Source organism: Indicator indicator, chromosome 7 (assembly GCF_027791375.1).
Source record: "Indicator indicator isolate 239-I01 chromosome 7, UM_Iind_1.1, whole genome shotgun sequence".
Classification (NCBI taxonomy): domain Eukaryota; kingdom Metazoa; phylum Chordata; class Aves; order Piciformes; family Indicatoridae; genus Indicator; species Indicator indicator.
Genome location: NC_072016.1, coordinates 35,908,209 through 35,934,682, shown reverse-complemented (window position 1 = coordinate 35,934,682; position 26,474 = coordinate 35,908,209). Strand labels below are relative to the sequence as shown.

The 26,474-nt window shown below is 45.5% G+C and overlaps 1 protein-coding gene across 1 annotated transcript; it reads right to left on the bottom strand.

Moving 5' to 3' along the window:
- Nucleotides 1-21,375, bottom strand: HKDC1 (hexokinase domain containing 1). The gene is made up of 18 exons (XM_054382537.1): nucleotides 21,313-21,375; nucleotides 17,341-17,503; nucleotides 14,255-14,403; nucleotides 14,044-14,163; nucleotides 13,152-13,247; nucleotides 11,110-11,209; nucleotides 10,300-10,483; nucleotides 9,607-9,762; nucleotides 8,403-8,636; nucleotides 6,952-7,256; nucleotides 6,024-6,169; nucleotides 5,820-5,939; nucleotides 4,230-4,325; nucleotides 4,039-4,138; nucleotides 2,915-3,098; nucleotides 1,783-1,938; nucleotides 797-1,030; nucleotides 1-145 (listed from the first exon to the last, which is right to left on the bottom strand). Exons 1-18 carry the CDS (start codon nucleotides 21,373-21,375, stop codon nucleotides 1-3), a joined length of 2,751 nt encoding a protein of 916 aa, XP_054238512.1.
- Between the last annotated feature and the right edge of the window lie 5,099 nt (nucleotides 21,376-26,474).

Here is a 26,474-nt window from a genome sequence, read left to right as displayed (position 1 = left end):
TCACTTCTGTCCAACATTATGCAACCTTTTTGCTACTGCAGTAATGAGGGCAGCTCCCTTCCCACTTCCATCTTCAGAAAGCATGAAAGTCACATCACACTGGGGTGCCAGTTCCTTCACTGTTTCCTGCAGAACCCTAGAAAAACTGGAAGGAAAGGAAGAGAAGAACAGAACATTTTAGCAGCTGCTTTCTGGTCTAAGATCTTTGTGTTTATCTATTAGCAAGGAGCCATAACCTAAGCCAACATGTTCCACTGGCTCTCCACAGGCTATCTGTTTGTTTGCTTTTCATCCTATTCATTAAAGGAACAAGTTTCTTTATGCAATCAGATTTTAGTTTCTATTTCTCCACTTCAGGTTTGTTCAGCATGATGCCAGATACTCCCCTTGCCTTTAGAAATCATAGAGGAAGCTCTCTTCTCTCAACTCAAAAGCATGCATCTGCTTCCACGCCTTGCTCACAAAATATTGACCCAGCTCCAAAAATTCAACACAGCTTTCTACCTGGGAGGCCCAGTTACTGCAAAAATCCCCTCAAACATTGGAAAATAAGTATTGTAAGAGCAACTTCACCCAAAACCCTAGAGAAAAGAGCCTCCTAGTGCTAACTGGACTTGACTTGGCAATTTCTGATATTTTGATTAGGCAAGAGAAATGTCAGGGTGCAGGGAAATACGTTAGATCTTTATCCCCTCTCTCATTTATTACCATCTTGACAGAGAGCTGATAGAGCTTGGTATGTTTTCATAGTGGAAATGAGCAAACAAGCAAAGGGAACTGGTACCAAAGTACTCACTGTGGATGCAGCTTGTACAGAGTCCCATCTACTCCAACGGTGGTTTGCAGGCGCTCCACACCTTGGTTTTCTCTCTTCTTCTCTACAATAGCTGCCAGACCTGCCCCACAGAGCTGAGCAGCTCTTCTTGAAACAGCTCCACACACCTCTTTCACAATGATGCTGTCTTCACACGTGCTGTCCAGGCCAAGCTGCTGCAGAATTAGACGCACTTGGAGGAGGGCGAGACGGTCACTGCACAGAGGGAAGCACATGCAGCAGCAAGGCATGAGGGGAAGCTTCAGCAGGCAGGCAAATAGCAGTCCTACAGCTGAGACTCAGCCATAATTCAAAGGAAATGGGACCACTTAGAATTTAACACTCTCCAGTTGTTTCCAAAGGCAGATTTTGGTCTGCATTCAGATTGAAACCTTGCTGCTGGCATGCCCTTTGCTATGTTAGACTGTGTTTCCAGAAGGCACAAACAGTAGTTATTCACCTAACTCAAAAAGTGATGAGGGAGCTGAGCCTGATCAGCTACCTGAGCACATTATTTTTTGGTCTCAAGGCTGAGACACTACCTTCCTAGGTTTTCGCCAGTAGAAAGAGTTTCCAAATAGCCTGGAAGAACACTGCAATCATGTGCAGACACGTAGAGGTAGACACATATTCATGGAGTATTCATATATCAAGGACTTTTTAAGTAGTATTATTTGAAGTCCTACAAGAAACACTCCAAGTACAATGATGCAGGATGCTACGGCATCCCAGACAGCACAGCTGTGAGGACAGGAAAAGATAATTCACATCACTACAGAAACAATTCTGGAACTCCCCCAGCTCCTCGCTTTTGGCTTTTATTCTGCAGATGGCGAAGGAGGTGCACAAAGAAGAAAACTAGAATGGACTTCTTAGAGGAAAGGGCTCCACACACTTGGCAGAAGATTATTATTTAGAAATTCCAGAAGTCCTAAAGAATTGAAACCAAGTAAATCTAACAACTTTACCTCTCAATCTGAGACAGGAATTTTGTTTCGAATATGCTTCTCTTCCTGAGCGACTCCGAAATCTGTCCTCTGAACAGCAGTCCTTGTTTGGTTAGGTCGATCAAAATCTGTCTCACTATTTCACCTAGGTACATTCCACTGGTCATTTTTTCGTACCTGTGGGTGTGAAAACAAAACAAAACAAACAAAACAAAAAACACACACATGATTTTAAAGAGATGAGTGTTAAATGCTTCCATAGTAGAAGTCCTATCAACTCTCAAAAAAGCAGGAAAAGCTTGCAGAGCAATAGCCATTGAACTCCAACTTGCAGTCATCAAAAACCTGTTGCTGTGACTCCAAGTGCAAACAAGATTATTTCCTGATGTTAACAAGTAACAGAGCTAGAATAAAACCTTGCAATATTAAACAGAACACAGTGTTAAAGCCAGAGCTCACACTGAGGCAAAACATTTCCCTGTCCCCCTCATGCATTTATCAGTGAGTCATGTGTAATCAATGCTGCCTTTACCAAACAAAGAATGGTCAATTTCAGTTCATCCTCTTGCACAAACTGTATTTTACCTTTGAGAAAACACTCCCTAGAGGAGGAACACAGCAAAGCCTGCATTGTGCAGGGAAATCTTAAGAGCTGCACTATTTGGTGATTGCCCTAAGAGGAGAACAGTGCTGTGTCCACAGAAAGAGTGCACATCTTTCTATTCTTTCTGGGTATCTGCATTGCTTACAGTGCAACATAAGGGCTGTAATACTAAAATTCCCTTTCTGATTATTCATTCATTAAGCATATTTTAAAAGGCAGCCAGGTGATGCCCAATGACAGGACAAGGGGCAAGGGGTGGAAGTTGAGGCATGGGAAGTTCCACGTCAACATGAGGAAAACAATCTTTTCCTTGTGAAGGTGACAGAACACTGGAACAGGGTGCCCAGGGGGGTCATGGAGTCTGCCTCTCTGGAGATATTCAAAACCTGCCTGGATGTGTTCCTGTGTGATCTGATATAGGTGATCCTGCTCTGGCAGGGGGGTTGGACTGGATAATCTTTTGAGGTCCCTTCCAGCCCCTAACATTCTGTAATTCTGTCTCAAAGACTGCCTTGATCAGGCTCTTAGCACCAGGACCATCATATTTACCTCTGTTTCCCTGGGTTTAGTGAACCTTCATCTACTTCTTTATCATATTTTGTTCTGATGTTGTCAATGCAGCCGTTGTCACCAAATCCTCCCCACTCAGTGTTAATGCACATTTTTCCTTCATTCCCTTCCACTATTTCTATGTTTTTCATGTCCTCCATGTAGCACACATTGCTGCCGGTTCCTGGAAGGAAATAAGTTACAAGGCTTCAGTCAGAAAAGTGAAGCAGCAGCTGAAGCACATGGAAGATGAATGCAGTGATCATCTTAAAAGACCTACTCCCCATAACCCAAGTGTCAAAGATCATTTCTTACAGAAGCAAGTGCTAGCCAGTAATGCTAAGGCTGCTTTGATCTAGCACAGCAGTGCATTACCAAGCAAAATGGGTCCTGCACAGAAAGTTCCCAGCACAGAGGAATTGAAGACTCCCTGTTACAGGTTGGAAATCGCTTTGGCAGTCAGTGGCAGGTGCTGATCCATCATTGCTGCCAGTCTGGTTGCAATGCACCACAGATAACTTTGCCTGCTCCCAAAAGCAAGCCCTGGCCAGAGCCTAGCAGCCAGTCAAGCAGTTACCAAGTCTGAAATGTTTTGGTGAACAGGGCCTCATCACTTGGGTTGCATTAACTAATATAAGGAGCTGTTCTCCAAACAAAAAGGGATAGCTGGTGCACTTAGCCAGCCAGAAGAATCTAATTTTCAACTGAGGCTCCAGATCTTACATGCTTAGGATGGCTGAAAGCTTGGAGGTACCTGCTGGGGGAATCATCTAGAAAGCCCCAAAAGAATTCATTCAGATATTGCATGGCCTGTGATCTGGCTGTGACAGTAAATATCAATACACTTGTCAAAACAAGGATTCATGCTCTGCCATTCTCAGATGCTTTTGCTGTGTATACACTTGTTAGGTGCCACTGGAGATATGATCAAAAGTCCAACAGATTCAGGATGGTCTCTGCTGCATGTGGTTAAAGACCACACCAGTTTGCCAAGAACCCCAAGTGACACCATGTATCAAGACTCAAATAAAAGATATTGTTTTACAAATTCCAAAGTAGATTTTGAAGCCCAGCACCTGCACACATGCTCTCTTCTATGAGTGGTCACTTCAGTGTCACTGTACCTGCGATAAGGCCAATCTCACAGTTGGGATCCTCATATCCACACGTCATCATTGTCCCAACGGTGTCATTCACCACTGCTACAATGTCCAAGTCAAACTCCTAAAACACAAGTCACAATCAGTAGCAGGGTCCCAGAGGAGGAAGAAGGGTGCATTAAATACACCAAGCAGAGCAGAAAAGAACTGCTCACATTTCTTCTCTTGATGGCCTCTCTCAGCATATCAACAACATCTTCCCCTTCACAGTCTGTTGCCTTGAAACCTTTTGTCCATCCCACAAGTGTTCCCTGAAATGGAAGAGGACAAAAATCATAGGTGAAGACAGAGAAAAACTCTACATTTCAAGCATCATCATTTTTTTCCTGTCTCAAACAATTATCCCTCCCCTTTTGTGTGGTGTTTTGGTTTTAATTATGTATTTTATTGGACATGTTACTGTGAGTGTGTAGTGCAGAGTTTGCTGCCACTGCTGTGGAATTTTCTCCTCATTTGTCGAGACCTAAATACTGTGCTGCAGGTTTGGAAAGCACATTGAGTGGTCTCCCCACAAACAGCCAAGTCCTATTGCTATACTCTCAACTGTGATCTGAAAGCTGAGACAGAGTAAGCTAGTTTCCTCACTTAGAAACTGTTGTGAAACCCACCAGGACATAAAAACATCCAATAAAAAAAGCAGCCTCTTAGTTGCCCAATATCCCATATTTTATTAGAATTAAGCAGCACAACTTCCCCTCTTTGGAAATGCATCAGAATACTTGAGATTTCTATTTTTTATTTATTTTAACAGAATTTTAAAAAATTCTGTTATTTTAATTACATCAGATCTGCAAAGATAAAGATATGATCTCTATCAAAAAGCCAACCTTTTCTGAACAAGCAAGCTCAGTTCTGCCCACTGACACTCAACAAAAAGAAACTAATGTAGTGCAGAGGTTAACACAGTCAGAGCTGTGCAGTCAGGAAAACACCCTGGGAGTGCAGCTGAGCAAGTAGGAGGTGGAATCTGTTATCCCTTTCCATTGAAGAGTTAAGACAGCATAAGAGATTCCTGGGCTATTAAAAATAGTCACTGTGCCATGATAAGGGCTTAATCTTTATAGAATAAAAGCAAGTAACATCCACCTCTTATCAGATATGAGATGCAAAAGTTCTACCTATCATATGCATATAGGATGACAACTTTCTGATGAAACAACTAATTTGCACAGTAGAGTAATAAAAACCCTATGGAGTAATAAAAACCCTATAAACCAGGTGAAATATTCTCTTCAAAAACTAATTTGTACACATATAGAATCATAGAATTGTCAGGGTTGGAAGAGACACAAGGACCATCCAGTTCCAACCCCCCTGCCATAGGCAGGAACACCTCACACTAGATCAAGTTGCTCAGAGCCACAACCAACCTGCCTTAAAAACCTCCAGGGATGGGGCCTCCAGCACCTCCCTGGGCAACTTGTTCCAATGTCTCAATGCTCTAATGGTGAAGAACTTCTTCCTAACATCCAATCTGAATCTACCCACTTCTAGTTTTGCTCCATTCCCCCTAGTGCTATCACTACCTGACACCCTAAAAAGTTCCTCACCAGATATGTGCATACACTCACACACATCTTCTCAACCTTGTAAAGGCCTACTGGGAAGAAAACATTTAGAAGATGTTTTTGCTTGCAAAAGATCTTTGGAAATCCAAACCAAGAAGTTCCCTCGCCCCAAAATTATATCATTTACCAAGCAGATGTGCAGCTGCCATTTGACCCATTCTGTGCTGCAGTTCTTACCTTGTCAATGCTGGCTTGCCTGCAAGGGAAGGAGAAGGTAAAGCCCAGAGGCAGTCGAGCACCTTTAAGCCCCATATACTCCAGAAAATCTGCTATGCACTGGACAATATGGTCAAAGAGCTGGAAGGAAAGGAAAAGCATTTAAACCTCACAGGGATCCCATGCAATGGGCCTTGGCTAGCTCAAACATTCAGTGGAAGTTACCTCTTCCCCTGTCCCTTGCATGATCTCCAATGGAATGGCAAAGATTTTGTTATACATTTGCACTGATCTTCTCCCACTTCTGATTTTGACCAGCAGAACCCTGAAATTTGTCCCACCAAGGTCAAGGGCAAGGAACTTTCCTTTCTCTATAAGAGAAAAAAGGTATTTAGGTGCTGCTTCTTGCATGTTTGTCAGTTAGAATGGCATACTCTGCCACACGTCCCCAAGAAACTTCATTTGTGCCAGTGACAGCACAACACAACCTATGGCATTTATCCCATCAGCATGCTAGCACAGGGCTGAAGAACCAGTCAGGTAATACTGCAGGAAGCACCAGTTTGCCAACATATATCACCAAAATAACTGGTGAATTGCCCCTGGAAAACAGACAAGCAACTTTCCTGAACCACTTCCAGGCGATCAGGAAATGACAGAATCACAGAATGTTAGGGGCTGGAAGGGACCTCAAAAGATCATCCAGTCCAACACCCCTGCCAGAGCAGGATCACCTATACCAGGTCACACAGGAACATATCCAGGCAGGTCTTCTTGAATATCTCCGGAGAGGCTGACTCCACAACCCCCCTGGGCAGCCTGTTCCAGTGTTCTGTCACCCTCACAAGGAAGAAATTTTTCCTCGTGTTTCCAAGGAACTTCCTATGCCTCAACTTCCACCCATTGCCCCTTGTCCTGTCATTGGGCATAGCCAAGCAAAGCCTGACTCCATTCTCTCAGCACTCACCCTTTGCATATTTATAAACATGAATGAGGTCACCCATCAGTCTCCTCCAAACTAAAGAGCCCCAGCTCCCTCAGTCTCTCCTCGTAAGGGAGATATTCCACTCCCTCAATCATTTTTGTGGCTCTGTGCTGGCCTTTTTCAAGCAGTTCCCTGAAGTCTTTCCTGAACTGAGGGGCATGACTTCACCTGTTCCATCTGGCATCCCACAGACATACGTGGGTAACATCTTCACTGAGGCACTGGCTTGTGTCTCTCGCTTTAGCCCATATTCCAGCTCAGTCCTCATTTTTTGCTTCACTTCTCTGAGGGTGTCCAGGGACAGCAGGAACGGTGCCAGAGCGGCATCGATCTGCTTGCGCTGAGCGGCCAGCCGGTACCCCACCGCCGTCACCATGGCAGCTCCCTTCCCACTGCCGCTCTGAGAGAGGACGAAGCGAACGTCACAGTTTGGCACCAGCCTTCTCACCACCTTGTGCAGACGTTTGGCATACCTGCAGGAACAAAGGAGTTTCCTGTCATGGTTTGCTTCACAAGCACACATCCAACAGCGTAAGTGCTGAAGCGCAGTTGAGAGGAACACAAGGTTAGAAACCAGTCTAGGGGACAGGTATAAGGATCCTGATTTCTGGCTGCTCTGCAGCACCTGTAGGCTTACAGGAACATGAAGATACCTCTAAACAAGGGCCAGTGCCAAGGCAGAGGGATACTGGAAACAAGTCAGGCAAGAGTGGAGAGTCACAATCACAAACAGAGGGTAAGAGTCTCCACCTGGAATCAGACTACCATACAGTTTGGGAGAAATGTTTGAGAAAGTTTCCAGTTTGGGAAAGCGTAGATTCAAAACAGGGTGTGTGGCATGGTGGACTGTGCAGGGAAAGTAAAAACCCCCTGTGAATTACATGTGCCCAGAGGCCCAGCACTTGTTTGAGGAATCTCTTTTCTAGACACCATTATCCTGTGTCATGTTGTTCCCACCCCAAGTTCTAAAGCTCCTAAGACAAACCCTGTGAGCAGTGACACAGATGGTGTCAAATGCAGCCAAATATCCCATTAGCTGCCCATGGGGAGGCTCAGCCAATCTTGGCCATTGTTTTTCCCTCTTTCGGTGTTCTTGTGTGAGAGGTGGTTTTTTATCACCTCCTAATTGCTTGCATTTGGCTTGAAATATTTAGTTGCAGGAAAAGGAGCATAAATAGTCACTTCCTGGGGAGTGTAAGTCTGATCTTTCAATATTTTTCAGCTATCAAATGTTAGGGAGGGACAGGAAGGAAAAGAAAGAAGAAGGAAAAGGAGGAAAAAAAAAAAAAAATAGAAAAAGCAGGTCCAGGATGGAGTTTCCAGAGCCTGGAGCTGTCTAGTTCCAAAAACACATTCATCAGGAGCTGAGGTGGTCTGCACAGCCCTCCTCACCTTTCCCACAATGATGTTGTGTGCAGAGGAAGGCCTGGATCTGTGCTGTCCTAAGACAGCTTTGTAATAACTAAGCCAGTCTGATCCTCTGCACTCCACCAGACCTCACCCCAGCCCTGCAGCAAAACCAGCAGTTCCCTGAAAAGCCACACATACACGTGGAGATGGAGACTCTCTGCAACATCAGCATGTGGCCAGCTATTACCAAATCCTCTTTAGCTACTTACTGAGGGTGGGTTTTATAGAGCCCTCCATCAATCCCAACAGTGGTTCGCATCCTTAGCAGCTTTTTATTCTCTCTCAGTCGGGTCAGTATAGCTGCAAGGGCAGCAGCACAGAGGTTGGCTGAGCGGAAGGAGACGATGGTGCAGACATGCTGCACAGCAATGCAGTCCTCTTCAGAGGGAAACAGGTTCAGCTCTGTAAGGATCTCTTTTGTGTTGCTCAGACCTTCCTTATACCTACCCCAAGACCAAAAGAATACATCATCTAATGCAAGGATATTAAGACAGCACATAAGTCAATAATTGCACGTTAGCCTAAAAACAAGTGAGAGGAGCCCAGAGCACAATCTGTCAAGGCAGCATCCTAACTGGTTCCCGTAAACCAGTGATTTCCTTCCCACTTTCTAAGAGACTGCTCCCTGGAGGTCCTTTTTTTGAGACATGCCAGTTAGGCAGCCAAGAATCCTAGAATGTTTTGGGTTGGAAGGGACCTTAGAGATCATCTAGTTCCAGTCCCCCTGCCATGGGTAGGGACACCTTCCACTAGAGCAGGTTGCTCAAGGCCTCATCCAGCCTGGCCTTGGACACCTCCAGGGAGGGGGCATTCGCAACCTCCCTGGGGAAGCTGTTTCAGTGTCTCACCACTCTCACTGTAAAGAATTTCTTTCTAATATCCAACCTAAATCTACACTTCTCAAGCTTCAAATCCATTCCCTCGCCTTTAGCCTACAGAAGGAGAGCACAGGAATAGATGTACAGCTCCACTCAAGATAACAAAGAAAACAATTCCTGGAGTAACAGTAAGGACCAGGATTCCTCTTCAAAACACCAGAATCAGTCAGTTTTCCATGTAGTTATCCATCAGCTGATCCAGAGTCTGTCCTGCATCTCCACAACTCCAGTATTCCCACATCACAGAAGCTGAAAACTGCAATAATCACCCCAGGTGCCCAGGTCTCCAAAGGGGTTGTTTAAAGAACCTGCATTTTAACAACACAGTTGCTATTGAGGCACTTAGCTAAAACTTTATCTCCCACCAATTGCTGCCTACAGAAAGATTAACTTTTTTCCTAGGCAAAAGCAAAATCAGGTTGAACAGTTCAGGATGGTTCCCAGTACTGACAGGTGATAATTACACATTTATTATCATTGCTGTGCTTCTGAAAGACTAACAGCCACCTTCAAATGACATATTGCAGGTTCTTACTTTTCCATTGCACAGACATGTTTCATTTCAATCTTGCCCTTGGTGAGCAGAGCTGTCGACACTTTCCCATTGAAGAGCAGACCTTCCTTGGTCATTTTTAGGAGAATGAGTCTTACAAGCTCCCCCAGATAGAGGCTGCTGATCATCTTCTCAAACCTGGAATGGGGCACAGGAAGGATTACAGGTGCTCACCAGCTAGCCAGAGCTATGAAAAGTGCAAATATGAGCATCTTATGTTCCTATGCAGGTTGATCACATTTAAGGATGTACAGCTGGAGTTAGGGAGCTAAGCTGTAGCCATTTTGAGTTCCTGGGACCAAGAAACAGTCCCTCAAAATCGTGATGAAAGAGAGAATTTTCAAAAGGCTTGCAGGTAGCTGAGCTAGTATAAGCAGTTTTGATCTATCAGATTTTAAATATGCCCTTTGTTTCTCTTCTTCCTCTCTGGACCCCTCCACAGCATCACACCACCAATTTTCAACTGCAGCAACAATCCCTTGGCCTGTGAGGCAGGGAAGTGCCAAAGGTACCCACCCTTCCCAGAAGAGAAAGGTCTGGATAGGACAGGCCCAAGAAGAAGCCAAGTTGGGCTCACTGAATCCAATTCCTGCTCCAAAGGGAGTCCTGGTATAGGCTGGAGATGCACTCAGAGAACAAAGACTGCCAAGGCCAATCAGCCAGGGAATCACTTACAATTGCTTTCCAGGATTGAGAGATCCAAGATCGAGCTCCCGATCAAACTCTGTGCGGAGGTCATCCAAAGCGCCGTCATCACCAAAGGCACCCCACTCTGTGTTGATGCACATCCTCCCTTCATCACCTTCCACCAGGTCGATGTGCCTCATGTCCTCCATGTAGCATGCATTGGTGCCAGTCCCTGCATGTGTTAGAGACAGTGTGGACAAGTTACCTCTTTGCTCTGGCTTAAGTCCCTGTGCTGGGGAACAAGTCAATGTATTGTCTTGGGAAGAATATAAATACATGACCTTGTGGGAGAGGATGCTACTATCAAGCCACCTGCACTTGTTAACTAATCATTCCACAGAGAGTGAAAAAAGTTTGGAAATGAATCTAAGGCTTGACTTGTTTACAAAACATTTTTCAAATGTACTTCTACGTGCCCTAAAAAAGCCTTCATGGTGCATGGAGTGGAGACTCTATAGGAAGCGCAGCTGATCGTAACTACCAGACGTGAGAGGAATTCAGCTTTCTCTGAACAGACAAATGGTCATTTTTCTATACAGTCAGCAGAAAAGTTTAGTATGCTGGTCACATCTGAGCCCAGACAAAATGGGGACTGTGGTATTTGATGGCAATGTGATCAGCATAAAACCAGCTGCTCTACAGAAGGCAGCCAAGCTTGAAAATCTGATCAGTTTTTTTTTTTTTCCGTTTTCTTCCTGCCCTGTCTTACACTGGGACACTCACTCCAGATTTGTTAGCATTAAACACGTGGGGAGTGGGGGGAATCAGAACAACTACTTAGTGAACAGAGAAGATTACCAATTATGAGCCCAACTTCACAGCGTGGATCATCATAGCCACAAGTCATCATGGTTCCCACAGTGTCATTGACCAGAGCCAAGACATCAAGGTCTATGTCCTAATAGCATAAAGATGGGTGATTAGCAGGGGAAAAAAAAAAGCTTAGAAAGCCTGCTGTGTGTTAAAGCAGCAGGCAGACATACTCCTTGGAAAGCCTGCTTCAGGAATGCTCTTCAGTTGGAAGACATATTACTTCTGTTTACACCACCATCCCCACAACCCTGCACCAAACATCTCTGAATTCCCAAGTGCTTGGCCAGTCAGGATCTGGCCAATCCAACTGCAGAAAAGCAACGTGTTGATGGTTTGGATTTTGTGATATGCTAGCACATGTGTATCTTAGGGGCTGCATGATCAGATCATAGAATCATAGAATGGCTTAGGCTGGAAGGGACCTCAGAGATCATCTACTCCAACCTCTCTGCCATGGGCAGGGATACCTCTCAACTAGATTCAACTGCTCAAGGCCTCATCCAGCTTGGCCTTGAACATTCCCACAGGGAAGGCATCCACAATCTCCCTAGCAAGCTATTCTAGAGTCCCACCACCCTTGTACTGAAGAGCTTCTTCCTAAGATCCAGTCTGAACCTATTCTCCCTCAGCTTAAAACCATTCCCCCTTGTCCTGTCACTAGACACCCTTATGAAAAGTCCCTCTCCAGCATTCCTATAGGATCCCTTCAGGTATTGGAAGGCAGTTAAAAGGTCCTCCCAGAGTCTTCTCTTCTCTGCACTGAAACACCCCAGCATAGGCTGTATGTATCATCAGTTCATGTCCTGCTGCCTGTGCAGGTCCCACCACATGGGACAGAAAATACACACAGACAAATGCAGCTGTTCCTCACAAGGTCATACACTCAAGTGAAAAACCTTCCCATCAAAGCTATGCAGTTTTCCTTTCATACTGAGGTCTCTTGATAACATAAAATCAAAGTTATCAAAGTGCTGCTGTAACTCAGATGTGAACACTAGCAGGGGGTCAGGCTTCATGCAGAGAGTCTCAGATCCTTTGTTCCTGCTAGCTGCAGCAAGACTGACACAGAGAAAGAAGTGAATGTCCAATGACAGGACAAGAGGCAACAGGTGCAAGCTGGAGAATAAGAGGTTCCATGTGAACATAGGGAAAAACTTTTTCACTGTGAGAGCGACCAAACACTGGAACAGGCTGTCCAGAGAGGTTGTGGAGCCTCCTTCTCTGGAGACATTGAAAAACAGCCTGGACACATTCCTGTGTGACCTGCCCTAGGTGATCCTGCTCTGGCAGTGGGGTTAGAGTAGATGATCTTTCAAGGTCCCTTCCAACCCCTAACATTCTGTGATTCTGTGAGCCAAAATCAAGGCTGCATTATCACCATGTGAGAAAACAGAATCATTTCCTCTTTACTACACAGATGTCAAGGTATGGAAAGAGGCTTCATATTTCTTAAAGGGTGTTACCAAGAGCACCAAACACAAAAAACAAGGATTACCAAAATATTGAAACATACTGGCATTCAAAGCTGAAGGGCAGATTTAATCATGTCTTACTGCTGACCTTAAAAATGACAATCAACCATTCCATCCCACAGACTAAAGTGGACAGGCAAGCCTTGGCAGAGTTAGGTGTGCCAATTTGAAATGACAGCTTCCTCCTCCCAGCCTTCACCAACCACAAGCCAGGCTACAGAACAGAGTGTGCATCCACTTCTTACCAAACAAGTTCACAACAGACTCCCTTTAGCTCAGTGGGACCATATTAGTCCACTGTCACAGCCAGACCAGTTAATCAGTGTGCAGTTGCCAGCACTGTTAGACTGACCAAAGACAGCCTGAGTTGCAGCTGCATATCCCCTTCCATGGCTTCAGCAATGAAGGAGAGACAGCTCTACCAGACGTACAGCCATGTTGGACATTTGTTACTGGCTGTCCTTGAAGAATGCCTGACAAATTCCAAAAAAACTATCTGACAAGGAAGATAATCTGAGACCACTCACGCTCACCTTCTGCAGATACAAAACTTGCCTTATGCTTCTTGAGGGCCTTGCGCAGAGAGCTGACCACATCTGTGTCCTGAACTCCTCGGACCTTGAAGTGCTTCGTCCAGCCAAGAAGAAATCCCTGCAAAGTAACAGCCCAGTGACCCAAAAGCTCCCACTTTAACACACATACCTGCCACAAAGACAGTCAAAGCCAAAGTCTGTGGAGAAGTCCACTGAGGGATAAAATAAGTCACAGCAGAACATCTCACCTTGGGGTGTCTGTCAGGGCAGACAGCTAAACAGGTACAGCAACAAAGTCCCAATTGTACAAATGCTTCTCCCTGTGCTTTGTTTAAAGAATGTGGTGTGGCTTTACTGATGCTCATCACAAGCTAATGCCATTAAGCATAAAGCATTTGCAGGACTGGGACCCAAAGCCCAGATCCCTAAAAATGAAAGTGAGGCTAGAACAGGAGGCCACAAATTAATGGCCATTCATTCCCTCATGCAACCTCTCAACTACAGGTCTTGCCCCATGCAGCCTCTCAACCAGCTCAGCTACAGGTCCTTCCCATTTAGAATGAAGTGCAAAAAAGAAACTGAATAAGGGTGATAAAAAAAAAAAAGAAAGATGCTTCAGGACACAGAAGTGTGTGTTTTAGAGCCTAACAGTCTTCTTACAAAGGCACGTGGTTCCTATGGAACTGGGTTCTCATTAAGTGAAAGAAGAGCCTTAGCTTAAAGAATATGCTGTCTTGAGATCAGAAATCAGTGTCTGAAGTCTAGACACATGTTAATGGTCATCCAAGCCTTCTTCAGAGAACTGTGTAAACAGGAGCCTGCAAAAAGGCCACAGGGTAACACTCCCATGCAATAGCTTATCAAGGTTGTGCAAGGAGCTAGGGTTGCCAATAGTATTTCTTTTTGCATCTCACCTCTTCCAGTTTGGTTTGTCTGCATGGAAAAGAAAATGTAAAGCCAAGAGGTAACTTCTTATGCTTCAGGTTTTTGGTCTCCATGAAGTCTACCAGACAGTCAACAACATAATCAAAGAGCTGCGGGAGAAAGGAGAGGACAGAGTCAGGCTGTGTCTGGCAGACATGTTCTCAAGCATAATGCCACCACAAGAGACCCTGCATGCCCTACCTCAGCTCCATTGCCCTGTATGACCTCCTTGGGTGTGGGGTAAAACTTGCTCTCCAGCTGGCTGCTCTGCTTCCCATCATCAAAGACCTTCACTTGATGGGCACGAAACTGGGAGCCACCCACGTCAACAGCAAGGAATTCACCGTTCTCTGCAACACAAGCGGACAACTGTCATGGGTGATGGCTGAGAAGTGTGGCCCAGTTGCCTTGCTGAAGGCCACAGCCCACAGACTCTGCCTCATGATGGCCACAGGCTCTCCTGTACCACCATGGCAGGTCCTCTGGGCCTGGAAGCATCACCAGGAAGGCTGAGCTGGCCACCTCAAGCAAGGGAATCATGTCCCTCCTGTTAGCTGCTACGTGGCAGCTAATTTCATTTTGATATGGCAGTCTGGTTGTGCCCACCCTGCTCCATGCTTTCAAGCTGCAGAGGAATAAGATTCTCAGCAGGAGGGGCACAAAATAACTTCAAAGCCAACAAGAGCACACAGAGACTGTAAAACCATACCCATGAAAGGTGGGCAAATGGGAGAGCATTACCTACATCCAGAAAAGGATGCAGGATTTGCAGTCACCTGTTAAGACTTGCTGCAGAAGTCAGCTTTCAAGCAGGACAAGACTAATTCACCACCCAAAGTCAACCAACACATTCCCAAATGCCTTCAGGTGATTCTACAAAGCACTGCCCATTTTTTTTTTCAGTCAGCTTAGCTCAAACACATTCTTCTCCAGCAGACCTCAGAGTGAGGACAGCTTGGCCTCCCTGCTACAATAAAACAATTATCTAGCCTAAGCACAAGAGAAGGCCCTTCCCAAAAGAAAAATGCAGTGGCATGTGCACAGCCTTGCGTGATCTTTGTTCCACAGTCCAAGCATTTGACTGAATTTTATCAGATCTGGCCCTGAAGGGGAAGGAAGCAGGAAATTCTACCTGTGATACTATGGTCAGATATCAGAAAGGTAAGGAGACAAATCAGGTTACTCAGTAAGCTGTGCCATTATCAGACTACTGAAAACTGACAATGCTCCATAGGGGTCATTTTAAAGTAGCAACACCAAGGGCACTGAAAAACGTGAAAGTTGGTGGCTATTGCAAATGGGAAAATCCAGCCAACTTTGGGGTGTTTAAGCCAGCCTGAAATTTGCAAACAGAATAACCAACAAGAATTTTGCAAGAGGGCAAAAATAGAAAAATCAATTTGATGCTTAAAATAGGCAGTGTGTCCATAAGACGTAGACTGGCTTGACCTGCAGCATGCCCTTGACCCAGTGGAAAGGTCACACAAGCCATAAGAGCATGGTCCAAAGCTGACCTTGAGGAACATGAAGTGTTGCAACAGTGATAACACTACATGCAGTTTTGCAAGTCTCCTGACCTCAGAGGCTCCCTGCTCTTTCAGGACAGGGTCAGTGCCCTGTAAGATCTCAGGTCCAGTGACAGTCACCAAGACAAGAAGTGTTAAGCTAGCATTTCTTTTTCTTTGATGAAGGTAGCAGCAAAAGAAGAGAGCCCAGTTCTGGCCAGGCAGCTGAGAGGATTGTATGTAATTTCTCTCAGATGTCCTTCATTTCAAGGGACTAGCCTTCAAATGTTCCTTTTTTGCCATTAAAGCCATTGTTTCTCATTTAATTGTAGGAAAATTACCTTCAGAAGGAATAATGCCCTGTGGAAATGAGATACAAAGCAAACAGTTCTCTTCAGGTTTTTGGCACAGCTGTTACACACTGAATCCTGACCTAGGCCAGACACAAATTCACAGACTTGGTTAAGCCTGGGAAAAATGTTATTTCCCGTCAGCCTGCACTGCCAGGAGCCAGCTGACCCAAGAGGGTTGTTTTGGATGTGCATACTTCTCCAAACAAACCAGGGCGTTCGATCCTACCTCACATCCTCCCAGAAGACATCACTGCATGTCTCAGGGACAACTGGAAACAAGGATCCAGCCACAGAAGCAGAGCAGACTGTTTTCTGGTGCAGCCCCATCCAGAAACAGATTCTCCCAATGCAGAAGGCAAGGAAGGGCAAGAGGAGATCACTTTTGGGGGCTACAAAGCAGCACAGAGTCTACTGTTAGAAGCCATGAAGGGGTCACAGCTCTGAGAAGACAACGTTGCTGTCCTTTTGCAGTTGGAGGGGTTTCACTGCAGCACCCTGCTGCTGCAAGAACAGCAGGCCACAGCACTGTCCACATCCCCACACCTGCAGCACACTGCACTGCAGCGTCTGAGCTGTAGAGGCTGCCCTTGCTGTGTCCAGCCACAGTTCCTGCAGCAAGGCCAGCATGAGTGTGGAGCTCAGAGAGACTGGTTTGGGAGCACACACTAGGTCCTTTCCTCAAACGAGCAGCACCAGGTCAAGATACAGCTGGTGCAGGGAAAGAACCCTCTGCCAGCACTCCCCTAGGCTGCTGTCTTCTCAATACACACCTGCTTTCTCAAGGTGAGATGGGCAGTATCCTAAGGCCACTGGCTGCCCAGTGCCTTTTTCCTTGAGTACTAGCAGCAATCCATCTTCCTTCTTATTGTGGGTTAAAGGCTAAATGCCTTTAAGAATCAGCGAGGCGACAGTCCTCCAGGGGACTAGATAGCCACTGGAAATCATAAGCTATGTTATTTTCTCCAATAAGCCCTGTATCTGCTATAGAAGCAGAGTACAGAGATTATTTGGCCCTTTTTCCTGGCCTGCTTTCTTCCTTCTTCTCTCTCAGTGCAGTGTCTTTTGCGATATGGGGGAGGCCTGCTGCCTCGTTTGGTGGTGATAAAACTAGCATGGTAGCAGAGCTGTTCAGGCAACCTTGGGAGGGTAGGGAGAAAAGAGTGGGAGGCCTGGGAGGGTGCGGAAGTCTGCGTTGTTGAACAGGTCATGAACTGAAATGTGACCCCGGGAGTCTTATATATTTGTAAATAGTGTATAGTAGTTGGAAATAATAGTTGTAAATAATACAGCCATTTGGATTTCCAGTTCTGGTGTGGAGTGTTTTTATTTTACTCCTTTTTGGGAAGGGCAAAATACGTTTTTCTGTCCGCTCCAAATTGAACTTAGACACTCCTAAACCAGCCCTGCTGTGCTGGGGAGGGGAACTCACCGGAGCCATCGGGAAGGGAGCGCACAAACGTGGGCAGCATTTTGACTGTGGCCGTGGGGTTCGTGTCTCTCCCCAGGCCCTTCACCATCTCGGCCTGGAAGCAAGCCATCACGTCCAGCAAGGCATCGTCGGAGAGGCGCATGTGGTACAGGTACCTGTCGACCTGGAAAGAGGAGAGGCATTACCCAAGAGCCACGAGGGTGGCTCTCACCCTGGGGTGAGCACACTACAGAAGGACTCTCCAACGTGTGCTGGGGAGGCTTCTTTTTATCTCTGCAAGCGGAGAGCATGCAGGAACTTCCTAGCCACTTGCACCAGCTTCCTAATCATGAGGAGTGCAGTTTGACATGAAGGTTCTAAAAATCCTTGACTACAATTCCAACAGCATCCCTGCTTTAGGTTAGACAAGAATCACTATGCTTGTTCCCATCCACATAGGACATGATAGCCACGAGGTTAAACAGATCCTAAGGAGACAAAAGAATTCCTTGCACATATGTAACAAACTGAGGGCGAGCAAACCACCTACTCACACCCCCACCACTCTGATTCTACAAATTCATTTCATTTTTGACCTCAGCACCTAAATTCCCATGATTATTGATCAAGCAAGCTCCAGCACATCATCAGAACATGTACTCTTGTGACAATTTTGTTTGGAAAATGTTTAATGAAGCCTTGGTGAATTACTGTCAAAAAGTTAGCCATCTTTCTCTGATGGCTCAGCAGCTTGCCAATGTACATAAGCCCATGAGACTTGCTTGAGACTCTTGACAAGCTGTTTTTACACCATCCTATACAAATAATGAACTAGAACTACAAAGTGTCTTGACCTGGTGAGAATTTGACCTCTCTGAATTAGGACCAGAAAATGCTGTCAGTGACCAAGCGTGTCAGCCACAATCTGAAAACATCTATTCAGCTACTGCTTCACTCCACAGACAATTAGCTTTGTTGGCATGCCAGGCTGGAGCTCAAAGCCTTTTTCTCACTCCAGCTCTGCCTTCCATTCTCTTGTGATTCTAGGATTACATCTAAAACACATTCTCGGTTGCAAACAATAACATTTCTTAAGGGTCTATAACTCACAGCATGTATCAAAATAAAAGCCAGTGTAACATAAGGGAACCAAAAACATCTATGACTTTATAGACTAGAAATAAACTAGCAGATAATCTAGTAGAAAAGCTCATCAGTATTTGTGTACAGCTTAATTAGGACAAAACTTCAGGTTTTCTTCCTCAGGACCACATGCTGCTTGGGTTGACATTTACCTGCAGGGCTGGATGCACAGCTGTAAATAAGGTGGCTCAGAAACTAGCTGGGTACAACAAAGGATTAATGCAGCAAAAGGAGAATCTGCCAACATCCAAATACTTTTCCAGTATGGAGCCAGGCTTTGGTGCTGAACAACCATGATGCAAGCACAATAGTTCTGCGCTCCAGGCAGCTGGATGTCCACTGGAGGCTCATCTGTGTTGAACATCCTACTCCTCGTGATATGAGACCCAAAGCCAGAAGTGGTGGACAGGGGAGAGAGGTGAGATGGCTTCCCATGCTTTGCCAAGTGAAAACACTCAGCTGTTGTACCATGGGCTACACTAATACACTGCTTCATCTGTTCTGACCCTTTCATCAGTCTGGAGGAACATGCACAAAAGTCCCTCTGGCAACAAGGCAGGATTTAAAAAGCAGCATTGTTTAAAGAGAGGAGAACACAGGTTGTAGATAAATTGGCCTCTTGCGATTTGGACTGGCCACCTATATTAATGAGGCAAAATAATTACCTATGGACCGCCCCATTTTAAACTGATGGTCAGCAATGATCCACCTGAAGGAGTCAGGACTCTGAAAGTAAGTCTAGCACTTACCTAACAGCAAAAGATACATGCACAGGGGAAAGTCTTAACATTCAAGATGCAATTGGCAAAGAGCAGCAGCTGCCTTTGGATAGAGCTGTGCCTTGAAAATCCCATTATTTAGATCTGTCTTTGTAGCTCTCTTTTGCACAAACACTTGATTTCCTCCAGGCTTTTTTGAGGTAAGTTTCATCATCTCAGCCCAAACACCTGCACTGCCTTGTTGGGCACACCAGAAGAAAAAAATAACATGACTGGAGACATATAGCACACATGCCCAGACACAAACAACTTTGTGACAGAAGTTCTTGTGCAAAAAAAAAACAACCTAAAGAGCAATAAAACTGACCATGTCTGTTTGCAAAGAACATGCAGCAGTTCCCTGCTCCCCACAGGAATTGCTTTCCCAACCCTGTTTAGCTACAACCACAGGAGGAGATAGTCCTCTCCAGGCCACTAGATAAGGCAGAGCCCAGGAAAGCCACCTGACTCTTTAGCCTGATTTACAACCTGAGCAAGGACCTGCTCAGATGTCATTCTCTTTGTGAACACAGGAATGGCCAGGCCTTGCAACACCAAACTCTGTCTTGCTGCCTTCCTGCCACAGCACAAGGACAGTCCTTCTTTTGAAGTGTTTTGCCTCAGTTATGCAAACAACACTGTCCTCATGGCAGGGAGGCTCTTGTTGCCACCAGTGAGCAAATAAGTCTGAGGAGGGGGAGATGAAGAGGCATTCCTTCTTTCTAATTAGGGAAAAATCAACTCTGCTGTTTACTGCCTACTCAGGGCTTCTTAAAAGAGGACTCTAAAGAGCTTTGATTTCATGCCTTCATGAACCTTCATGCACCTCCCAGAAAGATTTCATTTTTTAATGGTTTTGCTAGAAGCCCTCTGCTCCTCCTCTCCACTGTCCTCAGGGAAGTGATCCCTCAGCTACACTTGTTTCCACTCAAGTATGCAAAAAGTAAAAAGACGTAGCACTATCTAGATGAGAGATCTTAGATCAGATCCTCACACAAGGAAAGGACATTGGGACCCTTTTATGATCATACTAAACCCTGGGAATAAAAAGGCTATGACCTGAGAGACAGTCAGGGACATCTGACTGTTGAGATACCAGTAATTGTCTTGGAATGCTTCTCCTGAAAGCAGAGCTGGTAAAAGAACTCTGCCTAAGAACAAGCCACAAGCAAGGGCACAGAGAAGTCAACCTCATGTTTCTGGCTGTGCTGATGAGCTCAGCAATGCAGGCAGCTCTACCCACTGGCACCTTGGATCTCCCCGCACTGCCACGCGTCTGCAGGCAGCCCCTCCTCCAGCTCGCTGGAAAACAAGAGGACAGAGCCCGGCAGCAATGGCCACTACAAAGCACTCAATAAAGACACCAGAACAGAGAACCCACAGGGAACATGGCTAGAAATCAGAGTACCTCTGACCCAAGAAGCTTACAGGTCCTGTGTGGTCTTATGGAGAGCCAAAAGCTCATTACAGCGTGGGCATGAAAGCAGATGAGAGAAGAGCAACCACTAGGCAGTTCCCTCCCTGATGGCTTCAGATCTGGACCATCTTGAACTTTTCTGACTTTAACTACAGGTCACATCTGCAAATCTCAGGGTGGTTGCCCAGGTTTAGACAAGCAGAGAGGAGCCACTGGCACCTCTCCCCCACCAACCCCAGTTGGAACTGTCTCTTCAGCCCCAAAAGACTCAACCCAAAGTCCCCAGGAGTCTTCCCACTTCTGCTATGATGTGAGTGACCGACTCTTACTCAGCTTTAGAAATCCCATCTTTCACGTTACACTCACAAAGGGATTCAGCAAGAGCTTCCTTTCTGCCCTCTGTGCCACATCAAAACATGCCAGACAACAAAGTTTGAGCACCCCTTTTCCTCCCTGAAGATCATTTGCTCCCATTACTGTAAGACAACTTATAACTGTGCAAGGAAAACCACTTAACCAGACCAATTTTCACACTGGTCAGATGGTTTAGGTTCCAAGCACTTCTTACATATTTGGCTTTAATAGACAATGCTGTTCTCTAGCCTGCATCACACACTGAAGACCCCACAGTATCTGAGTAACACAGTTCTCGAAATAAGAGTTAGCCAATCTTACCTTTTTGATTTGATCCTCTTTTAGCTTGGTGAAATGGAAAGCTAGCAAGTGGATGGCGAACATTTTCTTGAAGCAGATGGATGAGCCAGCAGTGACAGAGATGCTGTGAGTAACTCCAAAGCGACAGGTCTTTATTCACAAAGCTGGAGCGAGAGAAACTTCAGCTAAGGCATTTCCCCCAGGGAGAGATAGTGAAGTTCCCAGGAAATCGAGTCCAGAAATAAATCCATCCAGGGTGATCGGTTCAATGATTAAACTTCTGCCTCTTTGTATCACACCCCCCAACATCAACCCAAAGTCCCTCCCTCCCCAGCTACACACTTCATTGTGCCAGAGCAGGCACCTGGAGAGCTGCCAAGCTGAAGGGGAGAAAAATCGATTTTGTTACTGCCCCACTTGAGAATAGTTACCACTTCGCAGTGTAGTTGCTATGCAGCCTGCCCTGCTTCACCCTGCTTCCTGACAAGCTCCCACCAGCACGGCATGTAGCGAAGCACTGTAAGGAACCCGGGAAGTTAAGAGAGGATTTCAGGAGGTTTATTCCCTGTGCTCAGCGCTCCCACTTGCAAGACAAGCTCTTTCTGCATGAATTAACTCTGCTCTAGTTCCACACAGTGCACTCTTATCTGCAGTTTTCTTCCAATTAAGCTTCAGCTGTGTAAAGAGCAAAGGGACCCAGAGCCCCCTGCCCCCAGCTGAAACACCCCTTGCGCAACTTCCAGCGGAGAGGTTTTTATACAGATTGTTTTCCCTTCGCTCCTCCTGAAGACAAAGTTTCAGAACAGCGCAGATCCCTGGTATTGGCAAACCTGGAGAGGGCACAGATTTACCTGGCAGCCAACAGCATTGACACCAAACTGCCTTCAGCTGACAAATGCCTTTAACTGGCAGCAGAGTACCTGTAGCAAGAGCAGCTTCCTTACCCATCAGAGCTGAATTTGACACAGCGTCTATTACTCTCATAAGTTCACTCTGAATACAACAAGTGTTTCCAGGATTCTGTCACTGTATCATGTGATATGGACTACAGAAATATCATCCAAAAGGAAACTGGGTGAAATGTTGACACAAAGGAGAGAAACAGAGGCAAAACAACCAAAAAAAAAGCTATTCTCGCAGGGTAATTAGCGGTTCACTCTCAAACTACACAGACACACTCCCTGTGTTTCCCTCCCGTTACTCTTTCAGCTAGGACTGAGCACGCTTACTTGCACTGGCAAACGACTGCCACACAAAATTTTGCAGAACAAGATTACCATTCAAAATTATCATGCAAAACTAGAAAACCAGCCTCAGGGCACAGAGATAAAAGGCAGACGAGGCCAAGCGATGGAAGGAATCACCAAGAACTACTGAGGAGAAATAGAAAATTGTCTACGCAGATCCAGAGCCAGTTGGCAGAAAAGGATCTCAGGCTGCATCAATTCATAGCCTCATGCTATTGTAAAAAAAAGTACAGATGATCACTGTGCTGGGTTGTATGAACAGGAGGATACCCACAGACACACAAAACAACACTCAACTCTGTACTCAGCACCAGTCTTGGGAAGAAAACCCTGCCCAGACTGGGCAGCTACAGGACGTCAATAAGGTGTGGATCAGGAGGAATACCAGGAGCTGTCACAGGTTACAATTTTTCAGCCTCTGATCATGACGGAAGACTAAGAGGGATGAGGGAGATGAAGAGAACTCCCTCTACAGAGACAGACTATACAGAACCTCTGCTAGGAAAGGTTGAGGTTTGTCTCAGCCTTTTTTTTTTTTTTCCCTTTTTATTCCCTCTTGCCTTGCATTAGGGATGAGCTTTGGGATGCTGGGAAATCCCACCAGCTCTATTTGTTTTCCACTATTCTAGGACAAGAGTAAAGCAGACAGAGTGGCTGAACAGTCCATAAATAGGGCTTGTTCTAAAATTAGGCCTTTGATCTTCAAGAGAAAGGGAGAAGAGAAAGAAGAAAAAAATCCATGCTACCAGCCAGAACGCACGGTTCACTTCTCCTGTATTCATCTTTTAATAACTGCTGGCTCGTTAAGTCAGACACTGACTCCCAGAGGGACTGTCTCTTTCCTCATTGTTTACCCATGCCATTGGAGTCACAACCCCTCTGGCCAGCAAAATTGAAAACATCACCTTTCAAGCTCCATCCCACTTTGATCCAGAGCTCATTGTCCCTGTAATACAGTAGATTTATTTCTCATTATCTCTTTTCTTTCTTTCTCTAATGGATGCCACTGGAAAAGGGTCTCAAAGATCTCAATGTTACTAAACTGGCAGCGAGCTCTGCCAAATACCTGACATGTCAGCACCACTGCCTCACTTGTTCATTCATCCCTGCTGCATCCTAGCTTCAGGCAGGCTGTTTGCAAGGAAAGACAAGACATGATCTCATTTCCAGGCAGACAGTAGTTCAATGCACCAAGGGCCCAATACCCAAATATGTCACAAAGCCCTTTTCTACAGATTCTGACCAGTACAGGAGAAACAAACCAGGACCAAGTGAAGAGATCAGTTCCAACTGCACGCAGCCTGAGGTAACACCGGGTTTGCCCTTTGGTAGAGCTACACCCAATGAAGGTTACTCACAAACCCTCCCTTCCCCTTTGCAAGCACAAACCAGACTTCAAAGTTATAATTCCCCATACTCTACTTCCTTCTCCTGCAGCTCTCCCTCCAAAATGTTCCTCAAGGCATGATGGAGAACCCTGAAGAAGCTGGTGCTCATGTAGTCCACCCGCCTGCCACAGCCTTGCAGCCAAAAAAGCCTGCAGAGAAAAGGAGCTCGCAGCTACAGTGGAGAAATTCAGATAAATGCCTGAAGTACATCAGCTAAACATGCACCAGCTACCTCCAGGGAGAGGTATCATATTAGTATGCATTTTATTGCTGAAGAAACAGATCTATCTTTGGTGAGGTATCAAAGGAAATGACAACACTGGTTGTGGAGTTTGGCACCCTTGTTATCAGGGAGACAGTGGACAAGGCTACAGGTAAGTCATCGGGAGAAATCTTACTTTGTCACTGCTTATACTTCCAAGACCAACCCTGAGAACGAGTTTCTGCTCCCGGCAGCAGCAGCTTTGTTCCCCATCATATTCCCATGAGCTCATCAAAACTCAGAACAGAAAGAGGTCCCCCCTGCAAAATCAATATACTTCGAAATATATGTGACTTGAATGCCTGAAATTAATTGGGAAGTCTGAACACCTGAAATGAAAAGCTTTGCAAACGCAATTGCCAGCTCATGTGAACAATGCTGTTGACGTTGTTTAGAGAGGAAAACTTTCAGCACAGCCCTGTGAAGATGAGCAAGAGATCACTCAATCCTCCCCCAGGCGCTTGCCTGCCCAGGGCAAGTTACAAATGTGCAGCTGGCATAGCTCTGCACACCAGTCCGGATTGTACCGCATGGGACCAATTTGGCAGCCATTCTAATGGGAGTCAATGACAGCCACACCATTAGCTCAGAAGAAAAGAAAACTTTCATAAAAAAGTCAGCCTGGAAACGCCTGAATAAACTTCAGAGTGCTTAAAACAGTTACTATGGAGTCGCTATGGAAACAAGCAACGAGTTAAGCCAAGTGCTAATCTCAGCAAAATACAAAAAAGAATGCTTAGAGTCATTTAGCTTCCTTATTGCAAGGCTTGCTGCTCAAATACAAGGCTGGCTTACACCCCAGAGCCCCAGCCACTCTTTCCTTGCTCGAAAATGCACACTAGAGTGCAGATGAGCATACAGTTAAAGGATGAAATGATCAAAACAGGCTGGAAGCACAGCACAGCAGTAATGCGGGTCTGCTGTGACCCGTCCCCGCACGCACTGGGAGAGAGAACAGAGGATCTGTCCTTGCACAGGGTGGTTTCAACAGTGGTTTGCAGACTGAGCATGCAGCTTGCAGTCTAAGAGGTAAGTGGGCAAATGCACACTGTCAAGCCCTGCAGGCTTGAGCAACTACAACTCTCCTTGGAGTCCATCAAGTGCAAAGGACACAAGGAGGCAACGACACCACTCCAGCACGTATCCCACATAACACAAGCCAACTGAATAGTATCAAGAGGGATGCATTTGTAAGGATGAGTTGCAAGCTTGCTTTCTGTGCAAGTCATGTTGCTGCAAAGCAGAGGCTGTCAGGAAGGACTCTGGGAAAACAAAGCAGAATTACTCATCCGCAAAGCAGAAAAATCACAACATTCATGTGGGCCACTGCCACACATATATGGCTGCTTGGTTTTTCCTGGGGGAGCAAAGATGGGGCTCAGCAAGGGAAGGACCTAAAACCTTCCCCCCTGCACCAGTCTGGCACTGAAGTCAGCAGATCATGTGTACTAGACACATGCATGCACTGCTTGGTTTTTAGTAAATAACAGGGGAAGAGTACATGAAATACATGTCAAACAGCTGCTAAAAACATTATTCAAACTGCTGCAGACTTGTTCCTGAACAGAAGCTTAAAGGATTGATACTAGGAAGATGCAAAAAGGATTCAGAGCAAACTTTCAATCTACAGAAACTGCTGTTGATCGCTTTGGAAAGTTAGGTATTGGAATCAGTGGAATTCATCCTGGCTTTTACAAGCATCCCAGCATTAACACCGGTGGGATCTGCAGACTCAAAAGCTCCAGAAATAAGGGCTGCTGCAGCACTATTCTCCTTGGGCAGCCCCAGCAACACATCCTAGCACTGAAACCCATTTCTGTGAATACACAGCAATTTCAGCATCTGATTCTTTCCACTCTCCAGTATCCCTGCTGAGAGCTCAAAAGCATACCTTGAAGCTGCTCACACCAAAATCACAGAATTAACCAGGTTGGAAAAGACCTTCAAAATCATCTAGTCCCACCTATAAAGCAAATGTGCAGGTGTACAGAAGAGGCATAGCTGGTGGTATGCTGCCTTAAACATTATTTAGTGACACTGCACCAGGATAAAGAAGTCCTTTACCCAAGAATTTAGTTTCAACCTTCCTTCAAGTGATAAGCACTTAACTTTTTCCGCTTATGATGTATGTAGAAATACTACTAGCACAAGTATCAACTCACAAGCTATTACTTCAACTACAAGCTGTATGTGAGCTTGAGTATTTTAGGCCTCCTCTCAAAAGTAAGGTATTACAAACTGGCATGTAAAGCAAAAAAAACACCAACATCTATGAAGTGCAGTACT